The sequence below is a fragment of the Python bivittatus genome, unplaced genomic scaffold (genome assembly GCF_059951505.1).
Source record: "Python bivittatus isolate LINGU-HERP-01145 unplaced genomic scaffold, Pbiv_v1 ctg000080_np1212, whole genome shotgun sequence".
In the NCBI taxonomy this organism is placed as follows: domain Eukaryota; kingdom Metazoa; phylum Chordata; class Lepidosauria; order Squamata; family Pythonidae; genus Python; species Python bivittatus.
In genome coordinates, this window is record NW_028277035.1 from 70,761,668 (window position 1) to 70,775,495 (window position 13,828).

Below are 13,828 nucleotides of genomic sequence, written 5' to 3' on the forward strand. Positions count from 1 at the left end.
AACTTAGCAATAACAGAGAGGGTTCCTTGTAGTGTTTACTGATATTGCTGTCTTCAGGAATGTCAGTTAGTGATATTGATGCCAACAACAATTTTCTACATTTGAAATGCTTGATAAAATGTATTGTCAATTATGCAAGCATTTTCTCCCAAGATTTGATCCTGTGCCCTGCAATAAACCATAAATCAGTTAGAAAATGCAAAGAACCAAAGAAGACAAAAGTATGCCAAGAACTACACTGAGTAGCAGAGTGTATTTTTAATGCTAAATTTCAGCCCTGAAATGTAATTATGAAGGAATAAGAGCACATCTAATGTGGATTGCTGCCTTCATCCTATCACTGAGTAATCATATCCAGTTCCTGGGACTGACATGACATTCTGGATGACCTATATTCCCATGTACTAATGGGCATTTTCTTTGAGGTTGTAGCTGTTACTTCAAGACTAATTATCTCCTTCTCTGTCCATGATGATCTGCATAAAACTGCATACCGCTATCAAAGGACTTGCTTTAGATACCTCGTAATTATTTATAAAGGCTGGTGGTGGTGGTGACGGGGTATGTATGTTTGAAAGGGGTCCATTAGGATGGCCAGAGTTTGGAGCTCATTCTGCTTTGTGTTTGGTTGCACATTTAATAATAAGAAAAGATGGGATAATGTCAAAAGAGATCTACCAGTTGGATTTCCAGTGAGGCTAGCGAACTGACGCCCCATGCTTCCCAGGAGACATTGCAGCTGAAAGGCAGCTGAATGTGGATTCAGATTGCCCATAATTCTCTCTGGATAAGAGAGATATCTTGAAATTACTCTCATGCATTCCAGGCAGCTGGGTTTTTTTGTGAGTCGGCAGCAGACCCCAATGTTTTTGCAGCCACTTGTGATCAGCTGGGGATCATGGGTTTCACCATGCTCTGAGCCGTTAATGTAGTCTTTTAAGGACTTAAAGTTCATCTAAACTTCATCTTTTTAATCACCCTGGAGTTTAATTTTTTTCTTACTGCATCTTTAAGATTGAAAAACCTTTGGAACCACAAGTTGGGTATTTGCTGGCTGAGTGTCTCTTCAATCTATTTAAAAAGAAAGGAAATTATGTGTTTCCAGCTTTGTAAGATCTTTATTTTTTGCAATATATAAAATAAGGGGGACTATAATGTTTTTTGAAAATTTTGAATGCTAAGGATTTGGATGTAATTGAATTAAAGAAAGACTTTGAAGTTAATTGAAAAGACCCTCTTGTATGGGGGGGAAAAATCATGTTATGAAATTTATAATATAAATTTATAAATAAATTTATATTTTGCCCTGATAACAAAGCTTTGACTGTTAATCAAAAGACAGCACCAGATGGCTACTTTAAAAGAAACATTTTATAAGCTGGCTCAAAAAATGCTTTGACTATTTAACCCTATATTGGAACCAGAAGTTGCTATTGAAGAGAACCAAGTTCCTTGGAAGATAACTGAAATGGATTTCAAGGTGGACTTAAAAATTATAACCTATAAGAAAGAGATAGAAATATTGGATTTACAAATGGAATTGGATGTTCATTGAAAATTTAAAAAGGTATACAAATAATGTATCAAAAGAGGGATGTGGATTACCCGTTTAAATTGGAATATAAGAGACTTACAGGAGTGGCTACATTGAAATTACATATAGGCTTTGATAAAGATGACAAGGATTTTGAGAGAAGAGACAAGGATAATAGAAGACAGATGTTAGAACTTTATATATGGGATTCAAGGATTGATGGAAAGAAGAAGAAAAAATACAAAATTGTTTTATTTGATTATGATTGGGTTGTTATTTTTTGGTGATTTTTAATGGTTACTTTGATTGGATAACTCTTTTTTGGAAATGTCCAATTGGGTGTAATGGATTAAATCGTAATATCTATGTTACATTTTTGGTATAAAATAAGGAATTATTATTTTTGGTAATGTTTAACAGTTTTTATTTTTCTGTAATGTTTAATTGTTAATTGGGATAATAATGGGTTGCTATCTCTGGTGATGATTAAGGGTTACTCTTTTTAAATTTTTGTAATGTTTAATTGTTAATTAGGATTAGATTTTTATTATTAAGAGAGGGATTAGGGGGATTATGTTTAAATGGAAAGGGGGACTAAATACCTATGTTGCCAGTTATGTCTGTTAACTATTAACTTTACACCTTTTGTTGATTAATAAGGAGAGCTGAGGATTTAGATATGGGTCTATAGAAAATAGGGCGAAGTATGGAATGAAGATGTATTTGGTAATATTTTAAGAGTCAGTAATAAGTTGTTAATGTTGTATATACTTGCTGGGGATGAAGGGAGAAGTTTTCTCATTTTTATTTTGGGGGGATTTTTTTTTCTTTTCTCTGAAATTTCTTATATATATATATATCTTTTAATGTAATTTTTATTAGGTTTTTTTTTATATTAGTGTTATTTGTTCTATGTAATCTTTAATACAACTATTGGGGGGAAAAAAAGATCCACCAGTTCTAATACTTCTGGTGTCTATACAGCAGGTCTACCAAGATGGGCATGATATTGAGAAATTAGTCTATAGATCTGTAGCTCTTTCTGTTACATCTAGGGTCGAGACAATTGCTAAGGAAGGTATTCAAGTCCTAAAATAGCCTCTGATATACAGTAAGTCATGAATTGCACAAATGGATGTTTAACTCACATGAATGTGAATTCTGGTCTTCCCTAGTGGCAGGGAAAAGGCTAGCTGCTTAAGGTTCCATTTTGGAGAGAAAGACAGAGTGTACATCTAATAATGTACCTTTTCTATCAATGGGTAATGCTGCTTAGATTAGTTTGCAGCTCAGCTCTATGTTCTGCTTAGGTAACACCATGAGACTTTGCAAAACGCCATGTATTAGGAAAGCAATTGCGCTCCTTGGTTGTAAGAGAAGGGTTGTGCTGTTACATAAACTTGTTTTTAACCTCTTCCCTAATTAGCACAAAAGCTAATTAAAGCTTTTTTCAGCATTCTGAAAAAATTGGGAGGTTGTACATTTAAGCATTTATCTTATTTTTAGAACAAGCGCCTTGAAACATAGAAGACATCAATAAATAACAGTAACTTCATATAGATTTTAAAAGCAGATTTCTATTGATCATATTGATCTATTACTTGAGGACTTGGTTACTTACAGTAAATGATGGTTGTGTTCTCTTTATTAAAGCACAGAGTATAAACTGGGTATCATATTCTCTACCTGTGACACATGGAACTGAGAGTCCAAGGAGTTATGATATTTATTTATTTAAAACTAATGTGGTCTTTGATGTAAAACTCCCTGAGCCTTCATAGCTGGAGAGTAATCTTGAAAATGTTATGCCGGTAACACATCCATCCTTGGATAGCATGGTGGTTGTTGAGTAACTCTGGGAAACCACCCTGTTGCAGGTTGCAGCCTTTACTTTGGTTGCTTAATAGTATCAGGTCCCAGGCAGACAATTTACCCAGACCCAGAGGAATGACTGTGGTTTGTTGTAGGATAATTAAAGCTAATGTACAGTAGTCAGAACATATGCCAGTACATATTGGTGCTGAGCATGGTTGTCTTCAGCTGCTCCACTATAGACTTTGGAAGTTCCCTAATGAAGGATTATTGGATTTTGGTACTAGGTCCTGAACTTCTATGCCCATTAACTATAGCGGGCGCAACAAAAATTAGTGAGATAACATAGAGGTATAATTACTGATATCAGATGGCACAAAGAAATTGATTTAATAACTTCCTTGCTTAAAACCACACTAACACTGAATAGCCATCTTTGACTGGTTTCTGTATTACCAAAGACACGAAGGAGCATTTTTTGCATATACTGTACTCAGATCTTTCATCTCCTCTTTGTCCGAGCAGTGAAACGGGAGGCTTTCACTACACCGTGATTTCTTTCCGTACTCCAAATTGGAAAGCTAAGTTTCATTTTTGGAAGATTTAAACTATGGTTTGAAGTCACATTGAGATACTGGCTTGTTCAGAAGCATTGCAGTTTCCTAATCTCGATAAAATTGAAATTATAGTTAATTTGAAGGGGGCTTGTTGGTTTTGGTTGGTTTTGGTTAAATTGCTTACATAGACAAAAACCCTGTATATACCAAAAAATGTTTTATTTAAACAGATGTGATCATCCGAAGAACATCACTGAGAGCGCTGAGTCATATGTGGCTTGTCTCTGTTTGTTACTGCCAATGGCAGCTGCCTAGTGTAATTAGCTGGATGGGATAGGCTCCTCAGAAGAATGCCAATATTTTCTTTACCTGTTTTTTAGGTTGCAGTTGCTCCTTGGTGGCTGCCAGTTAAAGGAGCAAACTGGAAGCACCCAGAAGGCCCGGATTCTGGTATCTTAAACAGGTGAGCCCCAGACAGTACTGAGTTTCAACTAGTATTTTGCTAAAAACATACACAAAGTCTCTGGGCGATATTTTACTACCCTGAACTAAATGTTAATGGATCTCAAGCACAAATAAATTAGTGATGTCAGAAGAAAGGCGCTTGAGATGGCTACCATAGATCAGGTTTTATTTGGGATGGGGGTGGGTGGGGGGAGAGTGGGATTTCTTGTTAGAATCCCAAAGCTTACCATTGTCTGAGGCAAGTACCAGCTGACATTTCAAAAGTCATCGATTTCTTGAGATAGGTTATATCCTTGGTACATTTTATTTGAGGGAAGGGAGATCCTATAAGTTGTTAATCACTGAGAAGCTTAATATTTTGGTGTTGGAAGAGGTATTAAGTGTCTACTCATATGTAAGTGATTCAGTGAAAGCACATCTGTCCTATACCTGGTAATTGTGGTTTTGCTTGCTTCTCATTAGATAACTTGATACAATGCATACTTAAATTGTATTGGTTATGAAAATTGCAAGGGTACAGGTAGTTCTTGGTTTTCTATAGCAATTGGGACCGGGATTGCTGTTACTAAGTGACATTGTTGTAAAGCATGACATTGTATGACTGCACTGCTTAGAATGGTCGCTGAATGAGTGGTTGTAACCCAAGGACCACCTGTATGCACATTTCAAATGTTTGAGGTGGGGGGATATTTTGCTTTTGCATTGGAATTTTAGGTTAGATGTTAGCTATCTTGTAGATACTTTATTTCTAGTGAATTTATTATTACATCACAATTATAGGTTTGATTTCATTTATTTTATCAAAGTACAGAAAACCACAGTATAGCTAAAATGATTTTTGTAAAGAAAAAATAAAAAGGTTGAAAGATTACAAATATGTATGCATTTGTTTATGCAAATTTATTAGCTCCCCAAATTTAGTACCCCACCCTATATCTCTTTCTGTTAAAATGAAGCAGAACTTTTAATATAAAGTCTTCATTTTTCCTCCTGGATCTTTTTGGAGAAAACTAAAAGCAGTGAAATGGCCTTGGAGTCTGTCATTACATAATATTAATCAGCTTCTGCCCCTCAGGGCTGGCAAAAGCATTTGCCTTCCCCCCCTCCCCGCAAATATTTTATGACAAGGACCATATCATGATAATACCATCTGAAACTTATTCTTCAATACAGTTCCCTTAGTCTCCAATGGGAAAGAATGAGAATGAACTGATTGCAAAAATAGAAGCCTCCATTGTCATGAGGGAATTAAAGGGGAAATAAAAAAAAAAGGTCAACAGTTCTAAATAAGTGTTCTAGATATCTGCTCTCTTTAGCCTTAATACCATGTGGAAGTTTATCATCCTGATCTAGGTCATGACACAGACTTATTAAGTGTTCCAGACTGGTATTCTGTAATGAGGACAGTTAAGAAGAAGAGGATATCATATCTTATATTGTGCTTGGAGCAGTGAATTCTCATTTCATACAGCGTGGGGATGAAAGAGGACGTCCATGTACAGGGGTGGAGAAGGCAGATGGGAAAGAAAGTAGTGAGAGACAGAAATGTGTGAGAGAGCTGAGCAAGAAGAAAACAGACATGAGAGAAAGCAACTCTACAGTAGCTTGTTAATTATAGTTAGATTGTAGGGAAGTGTTGTATGTGTTTGACTGGACCAGTTTCAGGACTTTGGTATTGTCTGGTGATTTGTTTGATGGTTTTAATATGTGATAGAATATTAAATTTGAAGGGCATTCCAGCATCTGTTTGGACATTCAAAAGATGGCTTCCACGATGAAGTAATATCAAAAATTAACGACATATTTTCTTTTCAATCTTGTTCATCACTAGGCCACAATTTTCAGGGCCTTTAATCCTATAATAACTTTTTCTGACTTGGTGCCATCCAGATATGTTAGCTTGCACAGTCATTGGGATTATGGGAACAAATTTGGAGGATACTAAATTGAAGAAAACATGTAATGTCTGTTCATGCAAAGTATTTTTATGCCTTTCACAGTGCTAAAGCAAGTTAATGCCAAGTCTGGGTTTCTTAATTAGGTACTAGGGTTCAGTGTGTTTTATTGAAATGTTCATTGCATATTTAGTTATCATTGATTATCACAGCTTGACTCCCTACAAAGGAAATGATGGGTTATTATAGCTTGGAACCTTACACCTAAGCTCAGACATAGCATAACTCAATTTGTCATAAGTATCAACCTCTGTAATGCCTTGCTCAACATCAGAACAAACTAGACCCTGCTTAAATGGGATCAAATAAGACATTAAACTGCAGGTGTTTCTTTCAGAGGTGGTAGACAATTGCACTTTAGACAGATTAGAATCAAGCACTGAAACAGACACAGTGGGACAAGGTTAAATGCTGGGTAAGAAGGGAATATGTGTCAGCCCAACAAGATAGACTAGACTAAGAAACCAATGCCATATAGGTCAGGACTACTTCTAGGCCTGGGCTCAAGCCCCTCTTATCTGACTTTTGCCTTTCTAGCGGCTCTTCCTACTGCCTTCAAGGCCATGCCCTATTCCCTCTATATAATATATGAGCTTGATGTTCATTCCTGATTAATAAACTATAGCTATGAATATGATTTCTGAAAAGCTTTCTCAGTATCACTCCCTTTTCATAGCTTAAATTAGCCCCTGGAGCACAGTAGTAATTGTTTGCAGTCTCATTTTCAGAGGTACGGTGATAAATTGTGAAGTGCAGAAGCCCTTGCAACAGCCCCAATAACCAAAGGCTGTCCCAAAGGTAGTAATTCACCTACTCACTCGCATCCGCCATTAAAATGTAATTGGCAGCATAATGTCTAACTGATTAGGATTAGCAATAGACTGAACCTAGAATATTGTGTCTGATACTAAGCAGTCCATTTTAGGAGGGATAGTGATAAATTGGAATATGTCCAGAGAAGAGCATCTGAGATGATAAGGAGCCTAGAAGGAAAATATATGAAGAACAGTTGGAGGTGTGGAATATGTTTAGTCTGGAGAAGAGAAGACTGCATGGAGATGTGATAGCTATCTTCAAGAATTTGAAGACTGTCTGCAGTGAGACTGCTATATGTACAAAGATGGAAAGATACTGAAATACCCCCAATGGACGAATAGCTGGTGAAGATGACAGAACCTGCAGAAATGGCAAAATTGACTTTTTTGATTAGAGAGAAGACAACAAGTACATTTATTAGTGACAAGAAACCCTTTATGGACTTTTGCTGAAAATGGAAAAAAAATGAATTGGTGATTTATGGATTTGATGATTGGAAAGAGTAAAATATGGGAAGAAGGGAATTATGATGTGACTTTAAAGAGGGAGGATAGATGACAAATTTATTTGTAACTGCTGTGAAGATGATCAGAAGCGGCTTCTTTATATATTTTCTCTTTCTCTTTTCTTTTTTCTGTTTATTTACTACATTACTACTTTATTTTCTACTTACTCTTTCTATACTTTTCTTTACTCTTTTTATTTTCTTTAAACCTATACCATATGCTTGCTTTTATTATTGTATAAAATTCTTTAATAAAGAAGGAAAGGGGGAAAAAAACACTTTGGTTTTATTTGCAATGCTTTATGCCACCTTTCAAAACCAGGTTTAGATGTGATATCATGCAAAAGAAGTAAACAGGCTTTTCAAAGGCCTGAATAACACTATTAAAGGCATCATATTGCTAAATCTGTATGACATTTGGTAGCCAATTAATTCCATTTTCCTTGCAAATACATAAAATTAATACTATCCTTTCATTTGTTATTTCCATTCTGTTTTGCCATATGCTTTTCTAAGCTGTCATTCCTTTCTTTCTTTTCTTTTCATCATCTTTGTGTTTTGTTTTTAAAGTTGTACGCATCCATTAGATTGAGGCTAACTCTAGGGTAAACATCAACGTTTTGCCTTTATTTGGTTTGTTACCATCATACATTATGTCAAGCAATTCTGTGGTTTGGCAAGCCACAGAACTGTTCTTTTGTTGTGTAGGATCTAAAAAAGTGGATTGCCACCCCTCTTTCTCTTTCTTCATTTTACCATTTGCTTTGTCTGTCTCTCAGGCTGGATCATCCAGTTCTTCATGTTTCTTGGAATGATGCTGTTGCCTTTTGCACATGGTCAGGAAAACGGTTACCAACTGAAGCCGAATGGGAATACAGCTGTCGGGGAGGCCTTGAGAATAGGTACTCAGCATTATTTTGTAATTTTCCAAAGAAATAAGTTTAGCAAAGAAAGCTGCAGTGTATCTTCTACGTAGTTATAGGAGGTGTTTGAATTCTCAAGTGACCTCAACTTTTACAAACAACAAAATTAAACTTACAATTTTTGCAGCTCTAAAATGACAAATCACTTTTTTTCCCAGAGGTTATTTAAGTTAATGTAGTCAACAGTATTGAAATTTAATGCTCTATTATAAAATTTCTGTAGAAGTACAAGCTGCCAATATCTGTTTTAATCTACCTTTTAATTATTTTTTTTTTGGCAGCTCCCCTCCCTCCCTCCCTCCCTCCTTCCTTCCTTCCTTCCTTCCTTCCTTCCTTCCTTCCTTCCTTCCTTCCTTTCTTTCTTTCTTTCTTTCTTTCTTTCTTTCTTTCTTTCATGATATGCCAAGAGAAAGCTGACAACAGTCTTTTTTATAGTCATTTTATTTTTTTATGATCATTTTATTAAAATTACAATTGCTAGTGATTTTATTAAAAATTGCAATTGCACAGTAGTCTTGATTAACATTTGCCTATGCTTCTTCTGATAGACTTTTTCCCTGGGGAAACAAACTTCACCCAAATGGTCAGCACTATGCAAATATTTGGCAGGGAGAATTCCCTACAAGCAATACGGAAGAAGATGGCTATAAAGGAACTGCACCTGTAAGTTAGTGATGTAAATCAAACTCTCAATAAAAGATGGATCCCACTTGGGTAAATAGGCTTATTTGACTTGGACAGCTGTGGTCACTTTATGTTAGGTCTGCAACAGAATCTTGCCCTAGAAAATGAAAAGCTTTCTATGGCTCTCTTTTGATTTGCATGACAATCACTGCTAACTGTTTGAGTGATTTGGATACCACTTGCAGGCATAGCTGTCCTTTCTATGGAATGATGTCTGACAAATGATAGGCAGGTGAAGTATGAAGGTTTGTACAAAGCATCTTTAAAAGTGGAGGGGAGTGTAGATCATTTACCCTCCCTACAGCCAGAGTAAATTTGTATGAAAGTATATAATAGTGTTGCCCCTAAGTAGCAACCTTAAAACGATTTAAAATGGTAAGTGCAAGGATCATTCAAAACAGTGATGGGCAGGTGTAAGAGAAGTCATTCGTCTCATGCAAGCTTTGGACAACTTGTATAGAAATAGATTCTACAACGTCAGCAAAATCAGAAGGGTGCATAAATGCACATGGGGATAGCGTTTTAAACCAAGTTTTTTTGAACTGCAAAAGCATATGCATCCCAAGAGGTAGCATACTTAGATTATTAATCAGAGTGTAAAATCATCTTACTATACCACTTAAACACATCTTTGCACTCAACAATTGGACAAGGATACAAGGAAGTTAAGGAGTGATGGTCAATGAAAAATAATTTGAGATTTTATTTTGTATTCAGCTGTCACAAATTGATAAATTGTGCTTTCTGAGAACATAAGAATATAAGTAGTGCCATGCTGGATTGGTTCTCTGGCCCATCTAGTCCAGCCATCTGTTCTCACAGCGGCCAACCAACTGCGCAAGGAAGCCCACTAGACTCCCAGCAGATAGCCTTCAGTCGACATCGTTCCACAAAGCATTGTGATAGTAAGTAAAGATTCCATGGTACAGGAATTCTAATTTCCTGTTAAAAAACAGAAGAAAGCTTATGCTCAGCATGGTATATTTTTATTTTATTCTGATAGTTCTTGCTATGAGTAAAGAGTCAGACAAGCAGTAAAAGATCTTAGTTCAAGTACAACATTTAAAATAGATTTCATTCAAATTAATTTTGACTCCTGGTAACTTTATCAGCACATCCATGTAGTTTTCTTGGCAACAATAAAATGGAAGTGATTGCCATTATCTTCTTCTGTGCTTTTCCAGTCTACCCTACAACTGTGGTACTTCTTGGTTGTCTTCCATCTAGGTCCTAATTATGTTTGAACCTACTTAACTTTCTGAGATTGGTCAAGGTTAAGTAGGTACTTAAATTATCTATGCTGACTACCCAAAACAGCAACAAGTCCAAGCAGATTTCCTGAGGCTCAGAAGAAGGCTTTCTGGATCTTTCATTTGGCTCACTTGAGACACAGATACTCAGGAGCTGCCCCTGCCATTTCTGAGGCCTAGTGCAGGTGCATTGTTGAGATACTTGGAGAAGATTGCAGTTTTGTGGTCCATTCCAATGTGTTTTCCCAACTGGTTGTCTTAGTGCAGAAGAAGACTGCTGTTTGCTAAAGAATTGGCCTCTATGAGAAAGAAGCCAGAGGGTCTCGGCCAGCCCGGTGCCTCGTTTGGGTGATCCTCCACATTGTACTTTGATAGTAGCAAATAGTTTAAATAGGGTAACTGGAACTGGGATGCAAAGATTTAAATAACTGGAAGATGGTGGCAAAAAGTTAGCGTCATGCATCTTTTGCTGTCATCTAGCGGTCTTCTGGATTTTTGGAACCCAGATCTAATTGCATAAGAGGGTATAACCTGAGATCTCAGGGCTGTATGCAGGCCTCTCCCAAAGTCTTGTGTACAGCCCCCAGAGACTCTCCAAAAGTTCTCATCAGTTATTCTTTCTAGCATGACAGAAGGCAGACTTATTCCATCTCTGGCTATTCCATTATCTATGCCTAGCTCAAATATCAGCAGTGAAGAAGGTGGTACTTTCAAAAATGTATTAATCTACACTGTAACTGTGTAGGATATTTTCAATAGAGTCACCATTTCTGAACTGGTAAGAAGGGTCACTAAGAAATTGTCCCCTGCCATTAAGCTTTAGTATGAATAGAAGGGGGGAAAAATGGTTGAGAGACCCTTTAATTTTTTTCTAGTGAAGAATAGAGAATAGGCAGAGAGAATGGAGCGTGCTGACTTTGTGTATTGATCGCAGCCTCACCCCTATTAATTTGTAAACAAAGTTAATGAGACACATCTAGCTTTCTTTCCTATTATCTGCTGGTTAGAGAGCTTTGTTGCATGCTTGTCTTTTGTAACAAGTCATTCTCCAATCACAAATGTCAAGATCAGCAAAAAAAGACAGTTTATAACTTAACAATCATACCTGCACATGCAACGAGAGCAAGTTGTTTTGGTCCTTAATACTGATGTATTTTGATTATCACCTAGCAAGAAAAATGTCAAGTTTTTTTTTTTTTAATGGATTGCTTTGCCTCCTACATTATTGACCCCAGGCCTAGACATAATTTCTCACAAGTGATTTCCTGTGCATGTCTCTGCATTTCTGAAAATTGGAAGTCTGGCTTTTCTGTTGCAGGCTGCTATCCATGCAGCTTAAACTGAAAAGGGGCCTAACTCCTAGGTACCCTGTTCATATTGTTCTTTGTTTTTAAATGTTTTTAACAACTGTAAACTACCCAGAGTTGCTGGGAGTCAGGCAGCATATATATTTAGTTTATTATTGTTGGTCACACAGTTAGCCAGTTTTGCAGACTGGATTTGGCATTCTTATCCACCTGTCGAGTCCTTGCCAAGGACCTGGGATAGGCAGATGTTGTTTGATAGTGTTAAAGGTATTGTTGCAGGATATAAGCTGTTCCAAATAAAGCTGCCTTTTGCGATTGTTTGTTTGATATTATTATTATTATTATTATTATTATTATTATTATTATTATTATTAGCAGCAGCAGCAGCAGCAGCAGCAGCAGCAAGAGAGAATAGGCACTTTTTAAGGAAACAAATCCTTGAGCAATTCAGGGCTATAGAGCTGCAGGAATGAAGAACCCATCAAGGCATGTTGATGTATCAGAGTTGAAGCAAAATGAAGTTTTAAAAAATGATTACATATAAAAATTGGTCAAATGGCCAACTAGGTATTCTTCTGTGGCCAGAGTACCTGCATATCTGGGCAAGGGGTCTGTTTGTAAAGCATGAGAATTGAGGAATTACGTTAAAGGAAGAATGTTCTTCTAGTAATGAAAAAACCCGAACACAGAGAACTACATCACCATCAACAACAAAAACAACTACAAAGCAATATTGTATAGATGAATTCGTCTTTCCCATTCAGTAAATAAGTTTGTTATTAATATAATAAATATTCTAATTGTTTTGGGGCATTTTACCATTTTTTTTTTTTTTGAGGCAGGTAACAGCATTTCCTCCAAATGGTTATGGCCTGTACAACATTGTGGGAAATGCCTGGGAGTGGACATCAGATTGGTGGGAAATTAATCATTCTGCAGATGAAACGTACAGCCCAGTAAGTATCTCCATCTGCTGCTTTGCTCCTTTTCCAACTAAATCCCTAGCTGACATTATAGAACTTGATATGCTACATGTTGGCATGGTGTACCATAACTGAAAGTGTTTTCCAGCTAAGCTGTTATTGCAAGGGGAGTATCCATCTTCCAACGGAAATGTAGTTATGTTTTCAAACTGCTTTTATGTATTTTGAGGTGAAGTTGAGCGCATGCTTTTACAACAGAATGATTGTAGGAGTGACAGGGATTATTTTACTGCAAAGTAATGATATCCAAGTGTGAAGATAGACAAATATCTCAAGTTGGATAGAAGTGCTATGAGTTGATATCTGTGGCCCTGAACATTAGGCATGTGAAAGAGTTCTGCACAGTTCCTTCTTATAGCTGATTTACGTTTTCTACTTCCAGCGGACTCATGGCTGTAAAAGGCTGGTGGAATTCTTCTAATAGAGTTATACAAGGCTTTTTCTTCTTGGGGGGAGTACAAGTATTAATAGCAAGCCACTATATCTTTGCCTCTTTAGACTTGAGACAACAGAACAATGTGCCTATTTACTATTTTTTTAAAAGAGAAAATATAAAATATCTACTGCAGTCAAATGCCATTAAGCTGGTATCTCTTTTTACTTGAGTGTGTATGTGTGCGTGCATGTTACCTTGGTCATGTTGAATACAAGTGACACAGAATTATTCTTGAATTATTTAGCCTTTGTAATCTCAGATTGGAGTATCTCTGGGCCAGGCAAGTTGAGGGTTTCTTTTGAATGTATGAAACTGCTCTATAGTAAATAAGATTGTTGGTTCATATAGTGGCTAAATCCTGATTGATTGATTGATTGATTGATTGATTGTAGCCAAATCTGATTTTTTAGTCTCCAGAATAGAATTAACACCTAGAAATCTTCTTGCATTGTTTGAACACAGGGCTGGGATATGGCTTGTCAAGGAAGCCATGCCTAGTCAAGTCTCCAGTATAAAATTAACACCTGTTAATCTGAGAGTCCAAATTTGGAGGGTGAATGACCTAAAGAAAATACATGGGGAGATGAATTCACCTATGGGG

General features: G+C 36.6%; 1 protein-coding gene across 1 annotated transcript in view; it reads left to right on the forward strand.

Annotated features, from left to right (window-relative positions):
• SUMF1 (sulfatase modifying factor 1) overlaps positions 1-13,828 on the forward strand; it is a 64,786-nt gene that overhangs the window by 32,668 nt on the left and 18,290 nt on the right. The window contains exons 4-7 of the mRNA XM_088134327.1: positions 4,284-4,366; positions 8,424-8,546; positions 9,116-9,230; positions 12,651-12,764. Of these exons, the coding sequence (XP_087990453.1) occupies positions 4,284-4,366; positions 8,424-8,546; positions 9,116-9,230; positions 12,651-12,764 (435 nt within the window). The remainder of the gene's footprint in view (positions 1-4,283; positions 4,367-8,423; positions 8,547-9,115; positions 9,231-12,650; positions 12,765-13,828) is intronic.